This window comes from Hyaena hyaena, unplaced genomic scaffold (assembly GCF_003009895.1).
Source record: "Hyaena hyaena isolate Hyena2069 unplaced genomic scaffold, ASM300989v1 scaffold_138, whole genome shotgun sequence".
NCBI classification, from domain to species: Eukaryota; Metazoa; Chordata; class Mammalia; order Carnivora; family Hyaenidae; genus Hyaena; species Hyaena hyaena.
In genome coordinates this window covers 93,960-120,075 of record NW_024080770.1, presented here as the reverse complement: position 1 = coordinate 120,075, position 26,116 = coordinate 93,960, and the positions used below count along the sequence as shown (strand labels likewise).

General features: G+C 58.3%; 3 protein-coding genes across 9 annotated transcripts in view; 2 read left to right on the top strand and 1 right to left on the bottom strand.

The window, feature by feature from the left end:
• Window positions 1-877, bottom strand: part of OST4 (oligosaccharyltransferase complex subunit 4, non-catalytic) — a 1,511-nt gene extending 634 nt beyond the window's left edge. The window contains exons 1-2 of one of the 2 annotated variants that reach the window (XM_039238288.1): window positions 773-877; window positions 511-648 (exon numbers count right to left, since the gene is read on the bottom strand). In XM_039238288.1, the coding sequence (XP_039094219.1) occupies window positions 534-647 (114 nt within the window). In that variant the 5' untranslated portion in view covers window position 648; window positions 773-877 and the 3' untranslated portion in view covers window positions 511-533. Of the gene's footprint in view, window positions 1-510; window positions 649-765 lie in introns of both variants that reach the window. The other variant, XM_039238289.1, reaches the window with a different exon arrangement.
• Window positions 878-6,343: 5,466 nt separating this feature from the next.
• On the top strand, window positions 6,344-14,428 carry EMILIN1 (elastin microfibril interfacer 1). The gene is made up of 8 exons (XM_039238356.1): window positions 6,344-6,953; window positions 7,914-8,039; window positions 8,508-8,728; window positions 9,842-11,764; window positions 12,142-12,258; window positions 12,934-12,951; window positions 13,117-13,254; window positions 13,677-14,428. Exons 1-8 carry the CDS (start codon window positions 6,784-6,786, stop codon window positions 14,012-14,014), a joined length of 3,051 nt encoding a protein of 1,016 aa, XP_039094287.1. The 5' UTR covers window positions 6,344-6,783; the 3' UTR covers window positions 14,015-14,428.
• A 331-nt stretch (window positions 14,429-14,759) lies between these two features.
• Window positions 14,760-25,829, top strand: KHK (ketohexokinase). Of its 6 annotated transcripts, XM_039238302.1 has the most exons (9): window positions 14,791-15,368; window positions 18,784-18,900; window positions 20,863-20,997; window positions 21,187-21,321; window positions 23,317-23,389; window positions 23,994-24,140; window positions 25,062-25,150; window positions 25,291-25,448; window positions 25,531-25,829. In XM_039238302.1, exons 1-9 carry the CDS (start codon window positions 15,277-15,279, stop codon window positions 25,614-25,616), a joined length of 1,032 nt encoding a protein of 343 aa, XP_039094233.1. In that variant the 5' UTR covers window positions 14,791-15,276; the 3' UTR covers window positions 25,617-25,829. The 6 variants fall into 6 exon arrangements, with proteins under 6 accessions (XP_039094239.1, XP_039094236.1, XP_039094233.1 ...); XM_039238305.1 differs by lacking the exon at window positions 25,531-25,829 and having other exon boundaries at window positions 14,772-15,368; window positions 25,062-25,191; window positions 25,291-25,383; XM_039238304.1 differs by lacking the exon at window positions 20,863-20,997 and having other exon boundaries at window positions 14,794-15,368.
• Window positions 25,830-26,116: the final 287 nt, after the last annotated feature.

Sequence of the window (26,116 nt, the reverse complement as noted above, 5' to 3'; positions counted from 1 at the left end):
ACCTTTCTTGTCTAGAGCTTTGGTCTACAGGGGACAACACCTATAACTCAGTGCCTCTTGCCCCCAAATTCTACATCTTTACAACCCCTCCCCGCCCGCCCCCCCCCCATTCTGCCTAAATAAAAGCCTAAACAACCTTGGAGAAGTGAAGACTACTTAAATGAAGAGCCCAAATCCGCATACTCGGATGGCACCCTCAGTACCTTTATTCCTCTCTGTGTCAGTGTCTTCTTGTGCCCAAAGGCCCAACTGGGGCATGGGGGTACCATGAGGATGGGGGCAGGGGAGGATTAGGAAACTCACCCCCATTCTAGCAGAAAGCAGTTTCAGAGGGAAAGGGCAGGGCACTGTAAGGCATTCCCTATTGAGTGCGGATAAAGGGGCTCAGTTCTGGACTGTATCACGCTTGGCCCGGCACTCTCTGATTTGAAGTTTCGAACCCTGCAGGCCCTGGCGCGGCCTCGCCATTCCACTCTCCGGGGGCTGGGCGCTGCAGCCCCGGACCGTTACCTGGGGCGGAGAAAGCGCCACTTTCATTCCTGCTTCTTGGGATTGTTGACGGCCACGTAGTGATAGAGAACCACAAGCAGGAAGAGCGACACGCCCAGCATGTTGGCGAAGATGGCGAGCTGCACGTCTGTGATCATCCTGCGGAGAAGAGAAGGGGACTGAGCCTGGGGCCGGCTCACTCCTCGCTCAGGCCCGGACCCGTTCTGGACCCCGGGCCCGGACACCGCCTAAGAGCCGCGGAGCGCTCCTGCGTACCTCTCACCTGATCAGCTGCGCTCAACGCGGAGCGGTCTGCGCACTAGCTTCAGGTAGGAGTCCCGGCCCGGAAGTTGGTAGAGCGAGAGCAAGCCCAAACCAGGCACTTCCGGCCGTGCGGCTCCGCCGGAATGGGCTCTCTAGCCCCGCCGTCTCGCCTGCTCCCCGAGGCGCCGCGGAGGGGCGGGGGCTGGGGCGGGGGCTGGGGCGGGGGCTGGGGCGGGGGCTGGGGCGGGACGGGCCCCCGTAGTGGGTGGGCGAGCCTCGGGCGCGCGCCTCACGCTGGCGGAGCGCAGCTGGACGCAGCTGGCGCGGCAGGGGACGCAGCGGAACGGTGGCCGCTTCCCCGAAGCCCAGCAGCGGGCTGGGGCAAGGGTGCGGCGGCGTGGTAGGGTGAGAGGCTCGGCCTGACCCCTAGACTCCGACCCCTCCTTCCTGCCCTGGCCCCCCGCGCTGCTGCCCACCCTCTGCTTCCCGGCTCGGCCCAGCCAGGTGCTTCCTTTGGGCCCTGCCCTCAGGGTCCCCTCCCTGGCCCCGTCGGCGGCAGAGAGGGCGGCGAGAGGCGGTGCAGAATGGGGAGAGAGCTGGGCGGCCGGGTGCTGCTCTCCTCGGCGCCCGCCTTTTTGCCCCACATCCGCCAAGGGGAACGATCCTGCCTGTGATCTGACCAGTGCCTCCCTTCCCCGGGCTCGTTCCCCCACCCCCGGGGGTGGGCGTCGGAAATAGGGCGGACCCTCCCGGAATCAAAACCCAAACCGTGGGACTTGGGCCAAGTGGGAAATCACCCCCCGGATGCGAGGGAGGGAGGGCTGGGACAAGCGAGACGGGCTGTGTGTTCTGAGCAGAGTGGATCACTGAGGCGAAAAAAGACAGTGGGTAGATGGCTGAGGGTCTCTGGTGAGGGAGAGGCCCTGGAGCGCTACAGCCCTCTGCCCCAGCGAGAACCTACTTCCCCCTCCCCCCCCCCTTGCTTTCCCTCCGATTCACCATAAAAGGGAACAGCAAGGAGCCAGGCTGGGGCCGGGGGCTGGGCTGTTACTCTGGAGCTGTCAAGGGTAATGGAAGCCAGTTGCTTTGCGGTAGAGGGGAGCCAGGGCTCAGGGGACGCCTCTGCTTCTCTGAGCCAAGAAAAACTACAGGAGCTGCTGTGGGACTGGAGCAGCTGGGGCAGGGGACCGTCTTTCTGCCTGGTGTGCACCATGACCTAGGGGTGCACTATTCCCGAGCTGACTTCTGAGGCCTGGGACCGTCAACAGTTGTGTCCTCCATGCTCTAGCTCAGTGACCCCTAAGGTCAGTCTCTGCCTTTAGCAGTCTGTAATTCCCCCTGGCCTCCCCCATGTCACCACCCCCTCCCCCCAACCTCCACCCAGTATTTCCCAGAAGCTTCCTATTTAGAAGCCCAAGCTCATGTCCCCTCTATGGAAAGCGAAACCCCAGGCATGTCCATCCTGGTGTCCCTCAGAGAGTGGTCTGTTCCCAGCTCCGCTCTGGGAGAATGAGGGTCTAGGTCTTAAAGGATTACACACATTATGCTTTGCGGCTCCTGGAAATTTGAAGCAGATCCAAGTCCAACCAGACACTTAGATCTACTGTTAAAACAGAACCAAACCCTGGAAAGTAGACTTTCTAGACTGCAAATGACATGAGGGAAGGCCTTGGAAGTGTTTCAGATTTCCAAGGCTGTCCTGAAACCAACTGACCTTAGGCTGTCAGAGCTGAAAGGGGCCTTCAAGATCATTTTACAAAGAAGGAAACTGAGGCCTAGGAGGTAATTGATTTGACCAGGACTTTACAAATAGTTTGAAACCGTCACCTGATCCGCTTTCCTCTATTCCATACTCGTGTCAGACTGTGGACTCGACAGGTTATCCTAGGGCCAGGGACAAGAGGAAAAGAATTTGTCTTAGAACCATCCAGAAATGTCCTTCATCTCTGTGAACTTGCTGTGCCTAGGTCAGCAAACCTTTATCAGCCTTGAGTGGGTCATTTGGCCTCGTGCCTGGGGGAACTGAAATTAAAAATGATTCCCAGGACTAAACTAGACTCAGCTAAGAACTAACAAAGCTTGAGAAAAGCTTGGGTGGAAATGAATGTGGGAAGTGAAACAGGCAAAGTGTCATCTTTGGGGGAACTGGAGGAGAGAGAGAATTGAGGGAGGTGGGGGCATATGTGGAGCTTAATCTCTGGGATTAGTGTGACATTTTCAAGGAGAAGACGTGAGGGAAAGATTAAGCCAATGAGTGAAAAAGCAACAAGACCCAGGAAAGGGGCCCGGGCCCAGAGTGCAGAGATGCTGGCTCTTAAACTATTGTACCTGTGGGAAGGGTTGGGAGGAAAAGGAAAATGTGTGCATTTGAGCAGGAGTGGACTTTCGCTCAAGAGTCCCCCAAAAGCTTGAATTCCCATCTGGGTTTGCATAACCCAAGGCCCAATTATTATTCTCCACTTTTTCCCTCCCAATATTCAGTGTGCTGACAGAGGGCATTAGATACGAAATGCCCCTTACTGCTAGGGCCCCCACCTGTCCTGGCCTTGGCACATGAGCTCATCGCTCAGCCACTGATGGTTGACTGAATAAGTTAGCTGTCCAATATAGTGAGGATTTCCCATTGGCACTAGACCCTTGATAAGCCCTTATCCTGGAAAGGTTATAAAATAGATCTTGTCCTAGTGCCCCAAGGCCTCAGCCATCTTGGTCTCCAGAATTCTCCTGGCAGTTTCTTTGGACATTTGTGGCTACTTGTCAATACCACTGCCACCGTCGATGTATTTTCTCTAACCTTAGTCTCCACTGCAGCCTGCCTGCTCAACACCCCAAGCCTCCCCCAGTGAACCCAGAGCCACTGGTTTATTTGAGATATCACAAACATTCTATGTCAGCCCCTAGGTCTTGGCTCCTAATTACAGGACTAAATGAAATCCAACCTACTGCAATTGCATTTCAAAGCCAACATTTTTGGCTTGACACACTTAAAATACAACAGATTTTTAAATTTATGGGAGACACCCATTTAAACTTAAGGAATGAATGACAACCAGACAGTGACAAGATGGCTGGGATGACTTTTCAGGTTGTCAGAGGCCCCCTGAAGGGAGAGAGGGTGGCAAGAATAGAGCAAGAAAACCCACAGCAGCAGCCAGGGCGCTCTGAAGTGGGTTGGCTCCCTGCCAAGCCCAGGGCCCGGGCCTAGAACGGACCCAGAGACCAGGGACAATGCCGCAACCTTCCACCGACAGCCACTTTCAAATCAGAATCTCCTGGGACTGTTGCCTTCAAGTCTCCCTGTGTGCTGACCCCCAAGCCCCCTGTGTGCTGAGGGGCAGCCACAAATCTCCATTTCTCTGGATTCCAGCATTCACTTTCACCATCCTGTCTTTTTGTGAACATTTCTGAGCCATCAAGATCACATTCTGAGCCATAGAACCTCAGAGGCAGATCACTCAGTCACATAGAAGATTTGGTGACATCCATTCTCATGGTTTTCAACTATTGCCCTGTGAATGGCTCCCAGAATCAAGACTGCGTCTCTGACCATCTCCTGGACATTTAGTTGAACTATGATCTCATCTTAAACTCAATGTGTCCAAACTAAGGTCATCTTCTTCCAAACCTGTTCTTCTCAACTTACCCATCCTGGCTCAAACCCTGGAATCTCCTCGGATATCTCCCTTACCATGGCCCCTCATTACCCAGGCAAGTCACCAAGCACTCACGGCCTTCTCTTCCCAATCTGCATCATTTTGCAATGTAGAATTTCAAAGGCACCATAGACAGTAGCCCACAGACCTCCAGCAGAGCCATGGGATTTGCTTAAAGGGATAAGACTCCTTAGAGGAGGAAGTGGACCCACAGTCCTTGTGCCCGACACCCTGCCCATTGCTCTTGCCCCCCATGCCTTCCTTCTGCATAGATATTGAGCTCCTACTAAAACACTCGTAATCCAAGCTCCTAACCAGTCATCTGGGCCTCTCCCCAGATTTTTCACAATCGGCTTCTCTGACTTTCTGCCCCACTTCTTCCTGACACAAATAAGAGCTAACATTTACTGGGCATGAACCATGTGCCAGGCACTATTCTAAATGCTTTACATGTATTAACTCCATCCTCACAAACCTAGGAAGGAGGGTACTGTTGTTACTGACACGTTGAGCAATGAGAAAACGGAGGCAGACCTCTTTCCCCAACCTGAAATCTCTCCCCTCCCCCTGTCTCTGTTCTTCCCTCCCACCCCACCCCCCAACACTGCTCAGGCTCTCTCTCTTCCAAGGGCTCTCCTCTGACTCCCCCGAGCATCCAGCTGTCTTTCCCCTCCTCTTACCCAGAACACATCATCCATTTGTCTAGCTCCCTTGGCACGCTGTCTATCCTGCTTTGTGTTCATTTTCTGTTTTGGTGTCTGTGTCTCATTCCCCAGCAGCCCCAGTTTCTCCTACCGAGTCTTACACATGCCTCTGCTACCTGGGCACCGCCGCAGTGCTGCACACAGCACTCTCATCTGCCTCTGTCTGGTGCTTCTCCTTCGCTCTTGTAAGCAAGCACCCTACCACACAGGGACACCTGGTCCAGAGCACAGTGCTGAGGCCAGATGGTGAAGGGGGGGGGGGGGGGGGGGGGCAGCTGACAGATTTGGCCATCTCAAGAGGAGCTTTCCGGTGAGCCTGTAGAGTGTGACTGAGTTCCTGGCCTGCTACAGAGGCTATCAGGCTTGCCTCTAGGCTGGGGAGTGACTTCCTTTGGGCTCTATAGATTCAGATACTGCCCAATGTGCCTCCTTCCTTCCCCTCCCCCACTTATGGCCTGGCCTTTACCAAGAAAGGCCTGGGATCCATATTCATTTGTTGTTTTGAGAATAAGTCTCCTGCTCATGCCCTCTCCATGCTTGACAGAAGGCTGCGCCCTCCTTTCCAGATTCCTTTCTTCCTCCTCTGGCTTCTCTGAATTTCCTGCTTGCCTCAGTGGTGTCCTTTTCTGTCTCCTCCCTGGCCCAGCAGCCCTCTCACCTACCCTATCCCACTTCTTCCTCCCAAGTCACTGACCTAGGTATGTAAATTCTAAGCACAGCCCTGCTCTAGACGTGCTGTGTTACCTCGAACATGTTACTTTCCCACTCTGGGCCTCATGGTTCACATCTGTAAAAGGAGGCAGCTGGACAAGATGATACCCCGCAGTGCCCTACAAGTTCACTCCCCTTTCACAGTCCTCCCCTCCACCTCTCCCCTCCTCTCCAGGGTCTTCTCTCCCAGGGGAGGCTTGCCCTAGCCCCAGGGGAGCTGTGGCAACAGCTCCCTTCCCTGTCTCAGCGACCAGCCCGGGGGCCTCCTCCCCAGCTCTGGCCCCGGCTCCACTCCATGTGGCCCGTCTGAGAGGCTGGCCCCAAGCCTGGCGGCAACTCCACATTTCTCTGTTTTTCCTTTTTTTTCCTCTCTTTCCCGGAGTTAACAAGAAGCAGATGTGGCGCACGATGGTTGGAGAGGTGGGGGGAGGAAGAGGGAGGCTGGACCGCCAGCCAGACAGGGGGGGAAGGGAGTGAGCAGGGGAGGGAGGCGGGAGGCCAGGGCCCGCCCCACACTCACTCTTGCGCCTCTGAACAGCCACAGGGGCAAAGCCCTGTCACCCCCAGGATCCGGTCATTGGGGAAAACAGATAGGGAGACCAGAGGAGGGCCCGCTGGGGCGAGGGGGGTGGAGGCCCAGGAAGCAGCATCTGAGAGGGGCAGGGACCAGGCACAGGAGGCCAGGGGGCACAGAGAACAAACTCCCCTCAGAAGTGGAGAAGAGGAGAACGGAAGGAACCAAGGGAGGGACAGACAGGAGCCTGAGGAGGAAAGAGGAGGGGGAGAGGGGTCAGGCCAGGCGGCCAAGGAGGAGGCGTGTGGCTGGGGGCTGCCGGCAGGAAGCTGGGGACAGGACCCGGCCTGGCGCTGTCCCCCGGAGCAGAGGCATCCCGGCTCCAGACAGAGGCGCCAGTGGTCGGGCTGGGATGTGCCTCTGAGGGCCATTGCGGAGTGTCCCCACCATGGCCCCCAGCACCCTCTGGAGCTGCTACCTCTGCTGCCTGCTGACCACAGCCGTGGGAGCAGCAAGCTACCCTCCTCGCGGTTATAGCCTCTACACAGGGGGCGCCGGAGCCCTCAGCCCTGGTGAGCCCCAGGCCCAGAGCGCCCCCCGGCCGGCCAGCCGCCACAGGTAAGCGTCTGGGTCCCCGCCCGAGGCTGGAGCTGGGTTGGGAGGGTGGGTCAGGAAGGTGGCATCAGGACGGTTGGCCCTTGCCTCGCCCTCTGGGAGGGGGGCGGGCAGAGGGGCGGCGTATGCCCTAGTGCAGGGAGAGAGGGGCAGAGGAAGCCCATCCATCAGGTGGCTCTGCACAAGCCCACCCTCCCGTGGGGCATTTCCAGGGCCCCCTAAATAGATAGGTCCCTCTCTAACTTCAGGGGGACCTGTAGTTAGGTGCCCCGGAACATTCCCCTGAGGGGCACGGGCCCAGCCCGCCCGCAGCCTGCCTGCTGTGTCCCAGCCTAGTGGCCTTCGCAGACCTTCCTCCCTTCCCAGGGCTTCCTCGGCCCATCCAGTAATCTGTAACTCTGACACTGTCTCTGCTCTGTCCCTTTGGACACAGCCGGACACAGATCAAAGGCCAACATGAATGGGGCCAAACGTGTAGAACGGCAAGCCCTGAGAGGGGCGGCGTTCATCAATGGCTTATTCTCTACGGAACCCTGAGCTGGCCCCTTGCCTGCCCTGTCCTCCTCTCTTAGGGGTGGGTGGAAGCCGATGCCCCAGGGATCACCAGAGGGACCCAGCCAGCTGGCTCACACAGGCCATGCCGGGCTGGGGATTGAGACAGAAAGGGACATGAATGAATGTGTGAATTCAGAGGCTCCCAGGACCCCCCAGCCACGAGGATTCACGTCTTGTAGTTGTGGCCTTCCATTCCGTACCTCCTTTCGCTGTCTTGAAAAGTCTTTACCGACTCCTACTGGAGCACAGGAAAGCGTGGGGGGAGCTGCCTCTGCCAAAGGCCTGGCTCCCACTGGCCCCTTGGGCCCTTCATCTTTTGACCCTCCCTCAGCCCCTCTGGTAGCCCCTGGGCCCTCCTCGGGGGCTTGTGTCTCTGGCCCTTGGGTCCAGGTGGGGTTGTGCTTACAGGAACTGGTGTGCCTATGTGGTGACCCGGACAGTGAGCTGTGTCCTTGAGGATGGAGTGGAGACCTTCATCAAGCCCGACTACCAGCCCTGTGGCTGGGGCCAGCCCCAGTGTCCCCGCAGCATCATGTGAGCCCCTGTGCCGAGGGGTGGGTACTTGGTGGGGCCTGGGCTAGGCCAGAAGGAGGGTCAGCCACCTCAGGGAATTTGTGCAAAGCAGGTAGAAAGGGACAGGACCAGGGGTTTCAGTCAGAACCATTTGAGAAGATGCCTAGGCAACAGTTGGGGGCGGATACTGAGGGTGAAGTTACCTAGACCACCCTGCCGACGCCCCAGATGCCTTCTCTGGGCTGAGTCAGGCTTCAGATGAGGAGTTCAAGGTTCCGGCATAGGACAAGGGGAGGAAGAACAGGGGTTTGGCTCCTGGCCAGCAAGCTGACAGCTTTCGACTGAGCAGAGACACATGCTGGACAGTAAGGGGGACCCAGCCTGAGGGACAGGCCTTGTCTACCACCAGCAGCTGCCCATCTCTGAGGTCAGGTTCTAGGGTCACCAACAAGACAAGGAGTCAAGAGGCCTCCCTCTGCCTCTCGGCAGGTACCGCAGCTTCCTTCGTCCTCGCTACCGAGTGGCCTACAAGACAGTGACAGATATGGAGTGGAGGTGCTGTCAGGGCTATGGGGGCGATGACTGTGCGGAGGGTCCTGCCCCAGCACTGGGTCCTGCACCTACCACGCCACGCCCCCGGCCCCGGCCCGCCCGCCCCAACCTCTCCGGCTCCAGTGCAGGAAGCCACCTGAGTGGACTGGGTGGGGAAGGTGAGTGTGGGAGCCTCCGGGGGAAGAAGCGGGAGCTGGTACCGGGTGGAAAATGTGGCGCCAGGCTGTTGAGGGAAAAACCCGGTGCTCCAAGTCCGAAGGGGATAGAAGGCAGTGAGTGAGATCCCTGAGATTCTCTGCCCGCCCATGCAGCCTGTGCACTGTGTGTGTGTACGTGCGTGTACGTGCGTGTACGTGTGTGTGTGTGTGTGTGTGTGATAGAAGCAGATTGAGAGACTGAGAGATTAAAAAAAGGCTGAGAAAGAGAATGTGCTCACGCACGCCCACACGTGGCCGAGACACTTCCTAGTTGTGAACCACTGCGGGAGGAAGGGGGAATTCCTTGGTGAAGCTGTTCACCACGGGGATAGACTACAAGTCCTAGCATGCACTGCACCCGACTACAGGTCCCAGGCCCCTCGGTGGCCTCTGGAGACTGCAGGTCCCAGAATGCAGCAGTCCCCCTTGCTTTCCTGTTGTGTGCCCCGGGCACTGTGGGTGGACAAACGTGCCGCGTTTGCCTGCCAGGGAGACTGTCATGCTGTAATGATGGAAACAGGAACTTCTGGCCGCCTCTCCCACCATCCAGCTAGAGCCCCCGCAGGCTTCCCGCAGAACGTCGCCTGTCCCTGTGGTGTTAGGGACAGGTGCCTTTTGCCCAGGAATAGTCACTGTTAGGGGGTCCACAGTGCTTCCCATTTCACAGATAAGCAAACAATTTCTGGGAGAAACTCTGGACAGTAGACCTGGTGGTCAGATGAATGCGCTGGGTTTGAAACTTGGCTCTGCCACTTACTAAACATATAATCATGGCCCAGTTCCTTAATGTCCCCTGGTCCTCAGTCTCACAATCTACCGAATGGGAAAATCTGTGGTTACCTGTCTAGCGGAATTGGTTGTAAGGGGTGGGGGGAAGCCATGTTACAGATTGGGCCTAGTAGGCATTCAGTAAGTGGAGGTTCTTGCCATCTTTTCTTGCCCCAGTTACCCAGCTAAGGAGTGGCTGACTCAGCCAGGAGCTCCTGCTGGAGTCGGGGAGGGCAGGGCCTCAGAGGGAGGCCCTGGGCTCCAGGGCCTGGCCCCGCGGCCTTTATGCCTTTGCTTCTCTGCCAGGTCCCGGGGAGTCCGAGAAGGTGCAGCAGCTGGAGGAGCAGGTGCAGAGCCTGACAAAGGAGCTGCAGGGCCTCCGCGGTGTCCTGCAGGGACTGAGCGGGCGCCTGGCGGAGGACGTCCAGAGGGCCGTGGAGACGGCCTTCAACGGCAGGCAGCAGCCGGCGGATGCAGCGGCCCGCCCCGGCGTGCACGAGACCCTCACGGAGATCCAGCAGCAGCTGCAGCTCCTGGACAACCGCGTGTCCACCCATGACCAGGAGCTGGGCCATCTCAACCACCACCACAGCGGCGGGGGCAGTGGTGGCAGGGCCGCGGGCGCAGCCCCAGCCCCGCCTGGCCACAGCGAGGAGCTGCTGCGGGAGCTGGAGCGGCGGCTGCAGGAGTCCTGCTCCGTGTGCCTGGCGGGGCTGGATGACTTCCGCCGGCAGCGGCAGGAGGACCGGGAGCGGCTGCGAGCGCTGGAGAAGCTACTGGCCTCGGTGGAGGAGCGGCAGCGGCAGCTCCCTGGGCAGGCCGCGGGCCGCAGGCCCCTGCAGGAGTGCTGCCCTCCGGAGCTGGGCCGGCGGCTGGCAGAGCTCGAGCGGAGGCTGGATGTCGTGGCGGGCTCAGTGACCGTGCTGAGTGGGCGGCGAGGCACCGAGCTGGGAGGAGCGGCAGGGCAGGGGGGCCACCCCCCGGGCTACACCAGCTTAGCATCCCGCCTCTCACGCCTGGAGGACCAGTTCAACTCCACTCTGGGTCCCTCAGAGGAACAGGCGGAGGGCTGGCCCGGGCGCCCTGGGGGCCTGGGCCACTGGCTGCCTGCCGCCCGGGGCCGCCTCGACAAGCTGGAGGGACTGCTGGCCAACGTGAGCGGAGGGCTGGGTGGGCGGCTGGATCTGCTGGAAGAGCAGGTGGCAGGGGCTGTGCAGGCGTGCGGGCAGCTCTGCTCTGGGGCCCCGGGGGGGCAGGACCCCCGGGCCGGCGAGATCCTCGGTGCCTTGGAGCGCAGGGTGCTAGACGGCGAGGGGCAGCTGCGCCTGCTGGGCTCAGGCCTGCGCGAGGTGGGAGCCGCCGGGGAGGCCCGGCAGGCCGCACTGGAGGAGCTGCAAGGGGTCGTGGGCCAGCTCCAGGGGCGTGTTGACGCGCTGGACGACACGACCGCGGAGCTCGCGCTGCAGCTGAACCTCACGGCGGTGCGGCTGGGCCAGCTGGAGGGCCTCCTGCAGGCCCGTGGGGACGAGGGCTGTGGGGCCTGTGGCGGCGTCCAAGAGGAGCTGGGCCGCCTTCGGGACGGTGTGGAGCGCTGCTCCTGCCCCCTGCTACCCCCGCGGGGCCCTGGGGCCGGCCCCGGTGTTGGGGGACCCAGCCGAGGGCCTCTGGATGGCTTCAGTGTGTTTGGGGGAAGCTCGGGCTCAGCCCTACAGGCCCTGCAAGGAGAGCTCTCGGAAGTTATTCTCACCTTCAGCTCTCTCAATGACTCGCTGCACGAGCTCCAGACCACCGTGGAAGGGCAGGGTGCCGATCTGGCTGACCTGGGGGCCACCAAGGACCGTATCATCTCCGAGATTAACAGGCTGCAACAGGAGGCCACAGAGCATGCTACGGAGAGTGAGGAGCGCTTCCGAGGCCTGGAAGAGGGACAGGCACAGGCTGGCCAGTGCCCCAGTCTAGAGGGGCGATTGGGCCGTCTTGAAGGAGTCTGTGAGCGGCTGGACACCGTGGCCGGGGGACTGCAGGGCCTGCGCGAGGGCCTTTCCCGACACGTGGCTGGGCTCTGGGCTGGGCTACGGGAAACCAACGGCACCAGCCAGACGCAGGCAGCCTTGCTGGAGAAGCTGCTTGGGGGGCAGGCGGGCCTGGGCAGGCGGCTGGGCGCCCTTAACAGCTCCCTGCTGCTCCTGGAGGACCGGCTTCACCAGCTCAGTCTGAAGGACCTCACCGGTGAGGGGGCCCGAGAAGGCATCAGGTGGGAGGTGGGGGGGCGTCCCCTTCCAAGTCCTTTCTTTCTCCTTCCCCTACCCCACAACACCCAGCCTTAACCTCACCCTCTTTCTCCTTGCTCTGCCCAGCATGAATCGCAGACCCAGCACTGTCCCAGGGGTTGATTCGTCCACAAGAGATGACCCATGCTCCCGGCTCCCCACTCTCCCCTGGCAGCTCGGACAGGCCTGTGGGTGGGGGTGGGGTGCTGCGCTGCCAGCCGGCTATCCGGCACGGGCAGCAAGGTGCCCCACTAACCTGTCCGTGGAGCCATGACCTTCCTTGTCCTTTGGAAACTCCTTTTGTGCCTTTCCTTCAACTTGATTTTGTCACTGTAGGGCCCGCAGGTGAGGCCGGGCCCCCAGGGCCTCCTGGGGTACAAGGACCCCCAGGCCCTGCTGGACCTCCAGGACCTCCGGGCAAGGATGGACAAAAGGGGCCCATTGGGCCACCAGGTACGTGGGCTGAGAGGCCTACTGCAGGCAGCGCTGCCTCACTCCTCTGCTGCCTCACTCAGTGCTGCGGCCCTAGGCTCAACATTCTGTTTTGAATTTGACAGAGAAGGGAGGAAAGGGGCAAGGAATCAGGGGTCCTATATGGCTGACCGTGAGTAACTAGGAACTGGGACAGTCACTATATGGGTTAGTTGGCTATGGTGGCCTCACTGCTGTATTGAAGACTAAGGCTGAGCTCACAGGACTACGTAGGGTGTGAAAGCCTGGGGGCTTGTTGTACTAAATGGGCCCTATTCCTCCTTTTCTTTAAAAAAAAACTTTTTTAATGTTTTATTTACTTCTGAGAGAGAGGGAGAGAGACAGCATGAGCAGGGGAGGGGCAGAGAGAGAGGGAGACACAGAATCCGAGACAGGCTCCAGGCTCTGAGCTGGCTGTCAGCACAGAGCCCGACGTGGGGCTCGAACCCACGAACTGTGAGATCATGACCTGAGTCGAAGTCAGACACTCAGCCGACTGAGCCACCCAGGCGCCCATATTCCTCCTTTTCTTGATACCCCCACTCCTGCTTCGGAGTCTGTGTGACACCTAGCACAGCAGAGACACTCAGCCCATGTTTGCTGAGTGACTTAGTGAGAGCTGCCCCCTTCTCACTGCTCCCTCTCCTCTTCCCACAGGTCCCCAAGGAGAGCAGGGTAAGTTCCTCTCATCTGGTGCTGGAGGGAGGGGAACTGAACTAGGGGTTGGAGGATGGAAGGCCTCAGGCAGCCCTGGAGGTAGAGACCCAGGAGGGGAAGGGGGCCCAGGCAGCTCTGCACGGAGCATCCGCTCTGACAACCCCGCCCCTTACCCCTACCCAGGAGTGGAAGGGGCGCCAGCAGCCCCCGTGCCCCGGGTGGCCTTTTCAGCTGCCCTGAGTTTGCCACGGTCTGAACCAGGCACAGTGCCCTTCGACAGAGTCCTGCTCAACGATGGGGACTACTACGATCCCGAGACTGGTAAGCCTGGAAGCTGGCTGGCTGGGCCATGGGGGCCACCAGAGAGGCTGTGCAGTGATCTGTTCTCGTTCTCACCCCCTAAGACGAGGGGAATGTTCTCCAGCTCTGGTTTGGGGAGACCCCCTACTTCCTTCATTTATTCACTCTCACCACAGCTTGGGCCAAGGGATGAGCTGGGGAGGGGAGGAGGGCTTCCATTCAATAGCTCTTTACTGGGGACTTGGGATGCTACAGTGTGTGGGGGGGGTGCAGTGAAGAACCAAACCCCAGATGCCCTGCCCTCCTGGAACTTATATTCCAGTGGAAGACAGGTGGAAAGGCCCAGCAGGTTCCTCCTTAGTCCAGAAGTTCTGGGTGGGCGCCCCGACACCTCCCTGCCCCCTGCCCCCGCCTCCCCTCCTGACCGCGGTCCTTGTTCCCAGGCGTGTTCACGGCACCACTGACCGGGCGCTACTTGCTGAGCGCGGTGCTGACTGGGCACCGGCATGAGAAAGTGGAGGCGGTGCTGTCACGCTCCAACCTGGGCGTGGCCCGCATAGACTCGGGTGGCTATGAGCCTGAAGGCCTGGAGAATAAGCCAATTGCCGAGAGCCAGCCCAGCCCCGGCGCCCTGGGGGTCTTCAGCCTCATCCTGCCGCTGCAGGCTGGAGACACGGTCTGCATCGACCTGGTCATGGGGCAGCTGGCGCACTCCGAGGAACCGCTCACCATCTTCAGCGGAGCCCTGCTCTACGAGGACCTGGAGCCCGGACAGGTGTAGACAGGGGGGCTGGGCCCGACCGGCCCGAAGTGTCTACGCCGGCCGAAGAGCCAGCTGGGGCGGCGGGGCTCCCCGGGCTTCCTGCCTGGGGTGGGGCTCCGTCCTGACACCCCAGCCCCAGGCGAGCCGCCGTCCCTGTTCCCTCTGTGGTACAGGCGCCCAGAGCAATCTCTTCGCCACCGCCTGAGCGCGCCGCGTGGTGGGGGACTCTGGCATCCCTTCGTCCAGACTTTTGTTTTGCTCGCCGTCCCCTGCAGGGCGCGGACTGAGGAGGGGCCGAATCCTCGCACCCTTTGCTCCTCCGGCTGGCCTCTAGGCCGGTGCAGGGCTCTCCCGGGGGTCTCCGGCCCCCACCGCCATACTAAACTATTCAGGAATAAAGACACTTGGTTTTTCTAAAAAACAGAACAAAACGAAACAAACCGTCTGCTCCAGTATGTATTCAAGGGTGGAGAGAAGTACACGGGGGCCGGGGGAGGGAGGTGAAGCCCTACGTTCCGGACCCTGGTCGCCCCTCCTCCTGGGCTCGGTGGCTCTGCGCGCACTTGCTGTGCACGCGCCGGCGGCCGCGGCCAGGCGCTCCTCCCCGGAACGCCAGTTCTGCCGGTGTCCGCCAGGGGGCTCTGGGAGCCGACTCCCGTCACGTGACCGCCGCCGCTCACCTAGAGGCCCCTGCTGCCCCGCGGCGGAGGCGGGGCCTCGCGCTGGGATTGGCTGGACCTCGGGGGCGGGGCGGAGCCGCGGCGGCGGCGCGAGGAAAGGCTGGGGCTGAGGCGGCCAGGCCTCGACTGCGAGGCCCGGCGCTGCCGCGGTCCCGGGTCTGGAGTGGGAGCCGCAGGTGCAGGAGAGCGAGCGGCAAGGGGCGCCTTTCTACTGCACTTGTTTTTTGCAGTCAGGTGATTGCCTAGCTGCAATCTAGAGAGGTTTGCATTAGCTCCGAGTCTGTCTGACAAGTGAGGAAACGAGGCCAAGAAGTGGGGGAGCATTGCGGTCGGCTGGGCCACGCCACCTGCTAAGGGAGGCCGAGGACCAAAGCCTCGGGGGTCTGCGCGCCCAGGCCCGCTCGACTCGGTGGGCCTGGGGAGCAAGGGCCCTGCTCGGTTCCCTCGAGGCTGCAGAAGGCTCTCTGGGGGGAGGAGCTCAGGACGCAGAGGAGGAGCCAAGCCCGCCCCGGGAGCGGGGACCCAGTCCTCTGGGATAAGAAGCAGAGCCCAGGAGGAACCCCGTCAGCCAGGCGGGCAGAAAGCTCCGGGAGCGGCCTCATGGAAGACAAGCAGATCCTGTGCGTGGGGCTAGTGGTGCTGGACATCATCAGTGTGGTGGACAAGTACCCGGAGGAGGACACGGACAGCAGGTAGGGGCGCCCGGGCCCCTCGTCGACCCCAGGGGCCGCTGCAGCCCCGCGTTTGAGCCTGGCAGCCCGGACCCCAGGTCCGCGGGGCCACGGGCCGCGCAGTGAGAGTCCCGCCTCGGCAGCTGGTGTCCCGTGCCCTCCGCCCCGGAGGACCTAAGGGAAAGATCTGAGGCCGTTAGCAATAAGGCCCAGGCTGTGGATAGCACGGTGTTCTCCAATTCCCCTTCCAGGAGTCACATCCACGTTTTACCCATAAGCAAGTAGATGAAGTGATTTAACCAAGGGCGCATAACTAGCAAGGTGCGGGACCAGCTGCTTTCTTTTTAACAAAAAGGCCGATGCGCTTGACTCTCACCAGCACTTACTTCCAATCCATCTACCACGTATATCGCATCTATTTCTTAAACAAGTTGTGAGGCACCTTACAATAAGTATGTGCAGTTAGACCGCGGGAACATTTAAAACCCTGGTAGTTGAGCTTCACTACAGCTTCAAGCGCTTGCTGGCTCCGGAGGCGTATTTGGAAACGCTGCGGGTCGTGGCTAGAGCTGGTTCACGTGCCGTCGCCGTTTCCCTGGCGCTAAATTCCAAAAGGAGTTTGCCAGAAGTCCTTTTTTACAAAATCAGTGAACAGCATCCTTCTTGGTTGTCTGGTAAAAGGTGAAGAGTCGCTGGTTGGCTCCTATATTTACTCTTGATAAGAACCTCACCGTTAATCACTGTAACCCCGAGAGGGCATTCTGTGGGGTGCAGTCTTTGGGTCCACTCAGCCCTGTCACGTGCGCTGTGGCATAAGTTCCTTAGGACAGCCCATGGGAAGCATGGGTCAGCCAGATCCTCTCTTTATAGATGATGAAGCAGCTAAATACGTGGAGAAATTAGATAAGTATCGTAAGGCCACATAGTGAATGAGCGGCAGAGCAGTAATTACACCTGCGAATCTAGCGCTCCAGTCCTCTGTTGTCTGCTGTGCTCCCTCTGCCCGTCTCATGGAGTTGACCCTTTGCTTTGGGCAGCTTTGTTTGCCAGAGGTTAGAGCCCTTGCCAAGGGGGCAGGGTCAGTGGGGTAGGGGCCCAGGTGTATGCTGCTCTGCGGACCTAGCCCACCTACCAGGTCCAGCTGGCCCCAGGATGCAGTGCCCGGTGAGGAGTTAAGACTCCTCCCAAGAGGACAGCATGGATCCCAGGGCCCCAGGTCCTCCCAAGACTGGGCCCAGAGTGCCTGCTTCCCACAAGAGCTGCAGGCCCTTTCCCTTTGAGCTTACTTATGGGAGAGGTAAGGATAAGGAGATTTCCTAGCTCCCATGAGGACGGGCTTATTCTGAAGGTGGGCACAAAGGAGGGCACCTCTCTAAAGAGACCCTTCCCATGTTCCCCATGCCCTCTGCTCTCAGGGTGTGCCCCCTCTCCCCCAGACCCGTAGCTCTGCTCCTCTGTAGAGCAGTGCGGTGGCCCATTTGGCCTGTGTGTGTCATGTGCCTGGCCCACCCAGCCCACCTTCTGGACTCCGTTGTGCCTCCCAGGCGGGCAAGACCAAGTGGGGACCCCGTCCTTCCCCTGCACCTGTCCCAGGCTCTCTGCACTCCACAGGCAGCTGGGACTCTGAGGCACTGCCACCTGGAACTTGGCCAGACCCCAGAGTCCAGGCCAAGAAGAACCTTCCAGAAAGCATCCTCATGCTCAGCAGAGCATTTCTGCACAGGAAGTTGGGTACCAGTGTGACTTGGAACGATTTCCAGAAAGCAAAAGTGTATAGCCTTTCTTTGAAACCTCATCCAAGCTGGGGCCTAGCAACTTTCCATTCAAAAATACGTAGTACATTGCAGTGCTTTGGGGAGTCTGGAAACCTGGGTTCTGATAGCAGCTTTGTCATTAACTATCGGTGTGATCGATCCTGAGCAAGTCAAACCCCACTAGGCTCCCCCTTTCTCATCTGCATGAAAATTTCTCCAAAGCTTATAGCTTGAGTAATGTTTGACCTTTTACAAATTACTTCCTTCCTTTTTTCTTTTTCTTAATGTTTATTTTTAAGAGACAGAGAGCGCGACAGAGTGCGTGTGGGGGAGGGCCAGAGAGAGACACGCACAGAATCTGAAGCGGGCTTTAAGCCCAACATGGGGCTTGAACCCACGGACTGTGAGATCATGACCTGAGGTGAAGTCGGATGCTCAACCGACTGAGCCACCCAGGCGCCCCAATTAGTATCCTTTCCAATGAGATCATGGACTAAGGCTGAAGAGAACTACAGGGTTAAGTTTTGTGTGCCAACATACCTTAGCCTAAAAGTTCTGCTTCATTTACTTCTCTTAATTAGTGGTTCTTATTGTAAGAGGCCACAGTTATTCTTCTTTTTGGAACTGGAAGAATAGAAATAACAGCCTGCACTGTTTACTTCACAGTATTCTCGGAGCACAGTGAGAAACCTCACAGTGCTTTGATCTGCGTAGGTAATCGTTTCTGTTGTTGAGAACAATGAAGTCCTTCAGGTATATCTCCAGGTGGTTTCCTCAGAGTACACCTTGAGTTGGGTTTCCAGCAAAGGTAGAGAAAAACTAAATGAAAAAAAGGTAATTATGTGATGGGATGTTGTGTTCACAAACCTTATGGTAATCATTTTGCAATACATGCGTATATCAAATCACCGTGTACCTTAAACTTACAGAATGTTATATATCAATTATATTTCAGTAAAACTGAGGGAAGAAAAGGGAAACAAAAAAATGGAGGAAAAACTCGTCTTCCTCCAATAATCTTTTTAACTTTTGACCCTGCTTTTTTTTAAGCTGTAAAAAAAATGTTTTCCCTAAGTTTATTTATGTATTTTGAGAGAGACAGAGGCAGCGCAAATGGGGGAGGGGCAGAGAGAAAGGGAGAGAGAGAATCCCAAGCAGGCTTAGCACTGCCAGCGCAGAGCCCGACACAGGGCTTGAACCCATGAAACTACAAGATTGTGACCTGAGCCTAAACCGAAGGCCAGATGTTTACCCGACTGAGCCACTCAGGCTCCCCTTAACCTTCGACATTGTAAGAGTTAGCTTCCCCCGCCACAAACTTCTTGAATTGACTACAGTGTACAGATCTCCCTGTCTTACTTATTTTGACCCGAGTTATTACTGAAGGCTCCCTAAGGACAGGAGCAGGTAACAGATTTGACACCTTTGGGAAGGGGCTCTTGAGTTACCCAGCCATCAAGGTGGAGGCCGAAGGTCCAGCAGCTCTGCCCAGGGGAGAGGTGGGTCACTGTAACCGAGGAGGAGGGCACCCAGTTAGTGGGGCCGTCCTCTGTGACTGCAAATGGAAAGGCCGGTCAAGACGCTTTGCATGTCCCACGGCCCTGGCCCGGGCACCGTGTTCGGCTTTGCTTACCCTGGCAGCAGCCTGCTGGAGCTTCGGGGACCCCCCGTGTGTTTTGCAGGTGCTTGTCCCAGAGATGGCAGCGAGGAGGCAATGCATCCAACTCCTGCACCGTCCTCTCCCTGCTCGGAGCCCCCTGCGCCTTCATGGGCTCGCTGGCCCCCGGCCACATTGCCGAGTGAGTGGAGGAAGGAGCGGACGGCCTGCCCTGTAGAAGGAAGTCTTAACCCTGGGTGGGGTTGGGGGACTGGGGTCCTATAAGAAATGGTTTGTGGCCACCAGAAAGGGGTGGGAGGGTTAAGAGTGGGTGCCAGCATCCTAGGACTCCCCCCAAGCCCCCCCAAGCGCGGGTTCTCTGCTGCTCAGGTGCTAAGACTCTCATATGAAAGCTTTCATTTCCACAGCCTGTTTCCCTGGCCACCACCCGGGGCCTGCTCCGCTTCCCACTTTCTCCTCCCTTGCTTCCAGCAGACTCTGCAACGGACGTGACTTTGCCCTTCTCAAGTCCCTAATCCTGGCCATGCCTGTGGCAGGGGGCAGTTAGGGACATGCTGTCTCAACCTTCCCTCGGGGATGTCCTGCATCCGTGGTCCTAGGGTTCAGGTCCACGGTTTCTTTTCCAGCTGAGGGGGCAGGGCCAGTGCTGTGTCCCCGTTGTTCACTGAAGCAACAAGAACAGCCCGCCCTAGGACACCCTGAAGCCACGCGCTAGCGCTGGGCCCAGACCCAGCCGGGAGGCCGTGGCCCATAGGTGCCCATTTGCTTTCTTTCTCCATGTCGGCTGCTGTGGGGACCCGAGAGCCCTTTGACCCCTGGCACTGCCAGCTCAGCAAATGCTTATCAGGAGGTGAGGCCCACACTTTGCCCACTGTGGGCACTAGGGCAGGCTGCCAGGTTGGTGGCCTGTGAAGCACAGCCCTTTGAACCCTGGTTTCATGGGGGCTGCTGCCAAAGCCCAGCCCCCTGAGCTGCGCCCAGACTCCCTTCTCAGTGAAACGGCACCTAACAACTCAGTGGGTGAGAGCCTGCCCTGTGAGGTGGGACAGGGTGACCTGGAGCCAGTAGCTGGTCACTTGCCAGCCTTCTTCGGTGGCTGTCTTCCTTCTGTTGCTCTAGCGCAGGGTAGGAGACTCGCCTTTATAGAACAATAAGGCTGTTAGGTAGGCCATTCCAAATTCTCCCCATTTGTTCAGCAGCATGTAGTGAGCACCTTCCACGTGCCAGGCACTGAGGGTGCAAAAAATCCTTTGGAAAACCAACCCGTAGTTTGCATGCTTTGGAAGGATCCTACTCTCTAAAGGATCCTTGAGGTGTAAGACGAGGAATAATGCCCCAACTTGATACAAATCTGTATTGTTCGCCAGAGTGAGGCCACGATGGTGGCTGGATTAGTGGTCACGGGACACTTTCCAGGGACGCTGTAGCCAGGAAGCATGGGGCTGCCGCAGTCTCCCCCAGGGTCCGCCTCCCACTCGCTCAGATTGGAGGGGGTTCTGGGTAAGGGTCCTGGGCCTGGCCCACGTCAGGAGCATCAGGCCCTGGGAGCAGCTCACTGCCCGCGGGGTTCCCCGGGCCGCAAGAGGTGAGGGCGGTGAGCGGCCTCACCCAGGCAGCACCGCCTGCTGGCTGGGCATCAGGGAGGCGGCTGTGGGCTGAGTGGAATCCCAGTAGCACTGCCAGGGTCTCCAGAGACCAGAGTACCATGTGGACAAGTGTGTAGAGGGCAACTGGGGAGCAAAGTACCACCTTGGTAATGATTAATTCTGCCTAGGCTCGGCATGAGATGGACCACAGTGCCCTCACCTGCTTTGTTCTAACAGGCTACGTGCCCCGGGCCCCAGAGCTACCCCATCTAGTTTTATGAAGTACATCCTTTGTGGCTTGAGTCAGACTGAAGGACAGGGTTGGGGTCGGAGTTTATACCTCAGCCAGGACCTAAAAGAACGTCCCTTAGTGTTTTTCTCACCGAGTTTCAGGCTTGCTCCCCTGCCTCTCCTGCCCCCTTGCACAGCCTCTAGCCTCGTGCTGATTCCGGATCCCTCCTAGTCCCCTCTGCTTGCAGCCAGGGTCCCTGCAGCCTCCCTCCAGTCCCCAGACCCCTGTCGAACTATCCCTCCCCTGGGTTACTCCGTCTCGGCAGTTTTGTCCTGGATGACCTCCGCCGCTATTCTGTGGACCTACGCTACACAGTCTTTCAGACCACGGGCTCTGTCCCCATCTCCACGGTCATCATCAACGAGGCCAGTGGTAGCCGCACCATCCTCCATGCCTACAGGTTTGTACGCCTGTCTGCAACTTGCCGGCTGCTGCTGCCGCCATCACTGAGCTCCCAGAACAGGACCCTTCTTCTCGAAGAGGCGCACATGCTCCAGCATCCCTCCTCATCCCTGTGGGAGGCCCAGGCCACTTGTAGGCTCTAATCTGTGTCTCCTTGCCCTTCCCTTGGCTCGGGCTCCACCCCAAGCTTCCTGGTGGCTGACTTCAGGCAGCGGGGCGTGGATGTGTCTCAGGTGGCCTGGCAGAGCAGAGGGGAAACCCCGTGCTCTTGCTGCATCGTCAACAACTCCAATGGCTCCCGCACCATTGTGCTCTACGACACGTAAGGCCCCCCTGGCCTCGCCCTGGCACGGCTCACCAATCAGATCCCTTCCTGGCCACCATGGGCATCCCAGCTGCCCACTCTCTGCCGCCTCTCTCTCTGTACCAGAAATTGTCCCTGTGCCAAACCGTTTGGTGATTTCTGAATTGTTTTCAATTAGGGGAGAAGTGAGGTGGGAAGAGATGGGCTTCGTTCCGCCTGGTGACCTGGCCTTGGCCACCACCAACGATGGGTGGGCCAGCCTGCACAAAACATAATTTATGATGTAATTTCTCCGTGATTGGTCAATCAGCAGCCTGGGTGTGGGTGTGGGGAAAATGTTCTGAGGAGAGGGGGATAGGAGGCGTGATTCAAACCATCTGAAGCCCCAAAGGGGACCCACTGGAATTTCTGGGGGTAACCCCAGGGTCGCTAGCCTGCAGCATGGCACGAAGGAGCTGGGTTTGGGTGTTCAGAAGAAATGAACCCCCCCCCCCCCGCCAAAGTGCTTTTCATAATAATGACAACTGACATTTGGGTAGTGTTTTAGCATTTCTGTGTAGGTTTTCGTTCTACCCCCCCCCCCCCCCCCCCCCCGCCTGGTGGCTTCTCCATTTGAGCTGGATGTGCACAGGCCTGTTCGCTGACGTATCTGAGAGAGCACCTTTGGNCCCCCCCCCCCGCCAAAGTCCCGCATGATGAAGCCAGGACAAATGCCACACACAATTCACAGCCATTGCTGAAGCAGAGGGAAGAGGAACACTGGGTCAGCCCACCAGGGCCATCTGATACCATGTTAACTGGGGGGAAGGAATCCCTTTAAAGTCCCAAGCTACTAGGGAGAGACCCTTGTCATTCTCTCCTGAACAATCTCAGACATTTAGCTAAGAACCTAGCATGTGCCAGGTACTCTGTTAGGGCTGAGGTGATCCACACCCGGCAGCCCTGGGGTTCAGGCTGTCCCTACTGCCCAGAATGACTACTGGACCTGGGGAAGAGGGGACAATTATCCTAGGACAAGCTTCGTGGCCAGGAGTCTCTGGGCTCCATGTGTCGCAGTGAATAAGTGAGTGGGCATATGTGTCAGCAATGACCTTCAGCTTGGGCAATCCTAGTCATCTCTCCATTAAGTAGCAATCTGTAGCAACTTTGATCAAGGACACCACGTGGGTATTCACAAGAAGGGAAAGGAGAGGAGTTGTGAGGAGAAACGTTTGTTGCTCTCTGGCCTCAGTGTAGGCAGATCCACACATATTACCTCCAACTGCTGCAGGCTGGCAGGTTTGGACCCATTAGCCAAATGTGGAAGCAGCCTTGGAAAGGCCCAGGTACTCAGCTAGTTAACTGGATGACATCAGCTACAGATCGGGAGGGATATAGGTTAGGTGTAGCTCACTGGTCAAGGTGGACCCTTCACAAAGCTCCCCCACTTAAGCTCCCCCACTAACAAAAACTCATCCTCAAGCACCAACCTTGGCCCCAGGGTTGCAACACAGAGCTGCCGAACTTAGAACGGTGGTGCTGTCATGGCTGGGACGCCAGAAGTGAACGGTAGCCGACCCAGAGCAACCATAGTCTTTGTAGTTCACCAGGGCATTGCATGCTGGGAGCTGTGTGTGCTGCTGGCAAAAGGGAATTCTGGGAATTGTAGTCCCTGGTGCTCTTAGAGTATTCTGGGAGGTGTGGTCTCAAGGCACTCAACTGGCCTCTTGTCACATGCTGCAGTTGAGTTTACCCTTAGATAATGTTACAGCCTCAAACACCCAAAGGGCCTCCTAGCAAACTGCCTCTAATCCCTTGTCTGGATGGAGCTGAGTGGGGCAAGGAGTGGTCAGGAGTTTGGCCGGGAACAGGGCCTATCCTGGAGCTGAGCCTTAGAAGGCTGTGCCGTAGATCCGGTTTCTGGCCATGCTGCAGGCAGCGCCAGGCATAAGGACCCCGGCAGTTAGTTAGAGATCCCGGCCTTGGCTGACGTCACCATCATGCCTTTTCTGTCGTTTCTGTCCTATGACTTAGGAACCTGCCTGATGTATCTGCTGCAGACTTCGATAAGGTTGATCTGACCCGGTTCAAGTGGATCCACATTGAGGCAAGTCCTGCCCTACTTGTGCTTTGAGGGGCTCAACCTGCCAGCCCCTCCTCATATTTTGCCGCCTTCTTAGTTTTTTTGAACCATGAAGTACCTTAGAGATACATGAATCCAAGTCCCCTCATCCCCTCTCCATTCTTCTTTATGATTTCAAGTAGGAAACTAAGGCCCAGAAAGATTGGGTGACTAACTCAAGGTCACATAGCAAGGTGTAGGCACCAGAAACAGGATCCATGCTTTCTGTGTTACAGACTGCCCACCTCCTCTAGACTCTGAGAAGTCCCAAGTTCTAATCCTGGCCTTGTGATTTAATTACTGTAGGTCCTTAAGAAAGTCTCTCTTTTATTCTTTTGTCTCCTCATCTGTGAAATGTGAAATGGGGGGGGGGGCGGGGCGCGCTGGTCAATAAGGTCTCCAAGGTCCGTGACTGCTCTAGAATTTTGAAACTTAGAATGGAGTTCCAGCCCAGCCTCCCCCCTCCACTACCCCGCTGGCCCCACACCCTGCCTCCCCTCACCTAGAATTCCAGCAGGGAGGGAAGAATGAGCCAGATTAGCCAGATCCCAGCTGGTCCTGAGCTGCCCCGCCCGGCCCCCTCCCCCAGGGCCGGAATGCATCGGAGCAGGTGAAGATGCTGCAGCGGATAGACCGGCACAATGCCAGGCAGCCTCCAGGTCAAAAGATCCGAGTGTCCGTGGAAGTGGAGAAGCCCCGAGAGGAGCTGTTCCAGCTGTTTGGCTATGGAGACGTGGTGAGTGGCCCACGCAGCGTCCCCTTGCCACATCCAGCTAACCTGGGCCTTAAGGGGAGCCAAGTGTTCCCTTGTTCTGGAATGGCTTGATGTCATTGGCAGGCAGGGGGCAAAGAGGCAGGTCCCCAGCTTCGGACTCCCGTGCAGGCGCGTAGGTGTGAGAGTAGTCAAAGCAGGGCTACTACAGGCGGCCTCGGAGCACCCTGCGTGGGCGGGAGCACCCTGCGTGGGCGGGAGCACCCTGCGTGGGTGCACCTCCTCCCTGGGCCTCCTCAGTCTTTCCTTCTGTCAAATGAAGGAATAGGACAGATCTCCCAGGTGGGTGGCAGGCTGTGGGGGCCACTGAGGGGTGAGGGAGGATGGGAAGGGGACTTGCGTGGGGTAAGTTTGGGCATTCCTGGGATGGAAATGAAGTCTGAACGACAATCCTGGCATCATAACCTGCACTGGTTGGGCCCCCACCGTGGCTGTACCGAGGTGTGGGTGCCTGAGCCACACCCTGGCTTTTTATCTGGTGGGGGTGGAGCTCAGCTGAGGTATTTTATAACAAAACTCCCTGGAAGTTCTAATGTGTAGCTGGTGTTGAGGAAGCTCTACAACCCCCTGCCCCTTTGTTCTAATAGGCGGAGAAACTAGCCCCCGAGGTCATAGTTGCGTTAGAAAAACAAAACAAAGCAATACGCTCTCGAGAGCCCGAGGTGTAACGTGGCAGTGGTCGCTTTCACCGCAAGATGGCGCTCAAGGCTCGCTGTGGGTTTTCAATTGCAGGCACACCCGTAGCTCTAGATCAAGTAAACCAGGTGGTGGCCACGTTGGAGGAGTGACATTACACTGTGGGGGCAATGCTAGGCTGCTGGTGGTGAGGGACTGAGCCGGGACTAGGGCTGGGGTGACCGTCAGCCTGTCTTCCACTGCCCACAGGTGTTTGTCAGCAAAGATGTGGCCAGGCACTGGGGGTTCCAGTCAGCGGTGGAGGCCCTGAGGGGCTTGTATGGTCACGTGAGGAAAGGGTGAGCAGGGGGAAGCCAGGAAGAGGCCTTAGGAATGGAGAGTGAGTGGGCCTGGACACGGGGCTCTGCCCTGGGTGGGGGGGATGGGGAGGCTGGGGGCCAGGGTGGGCTGACAGCTGGCTGAGTGGAGGGCCTTGCAGGGCTACGCTGGTTTGCGCCTGGGCAGAGGAGGGCGCTGACGCCCTGGGCCCCGATGAACAGCTGCTGCACTCGGATGCTTTCCCTCCGCCCCGGGTGGTGGATACGCTGGGAGCCGGAGACACCTTCAACGCCTCTGTCATATTCAGCCTGGCGCAGGGTGAGTACCCCGGCTGGAGGCCCAGGGCTGAGGCCTGCCTCTGCCCAGAAGACCAGGCTCATGTAGCTATTTGTCCCTCCAGGGAAGACTATGCAGGAGGCCCTGAGTTTTGGCTGCCAGGTGGCCGGCAAGAAGTGTGGCCTGCAGGGCTTTGATGGCATCGTGTGAACGGCCGGTGGCGGCGGGCACTGGCTTACCCCACCCACCTCCTTGGAAGCCGGCATCACCGGCACCATTGCCTTCGTCCCTCCATCCAGCCTGGCATCTGGGCTGCCCTGCTCCCTGGGCAGATGCAGGCCGTGGGAGGGTTCCACCTGTGTCTGCTGTCCCGCTCATGCTGCTGAGCCACAGAGGAAATAAATCTGCCCCTGAGCCACCTTCCTTCTGCCAGTCTGTTTGTCCTTGATGCCTCAACTGCTCTTGCTGGGGATTCCAGAGGCTTTGATACTACAGTTTTCACCCTCTTCTTCTCTATTCTCCAAATTAACCTCCTTGTCCCGAGGCCCAGAGGAGGGGCTGTCTACACCAGAGCAGGGTGGTGGGACTCAGACTAGCCTCCAGCTGTGCCCTTGGTGGTGGCCCAGTGAGTCTGGGAAGGAAGAGCCACAGGAGATGGGTAGAGACCAGGAGCCTTCCTGGCTGGGGGGGACATTTATGCCCTTGTGCCC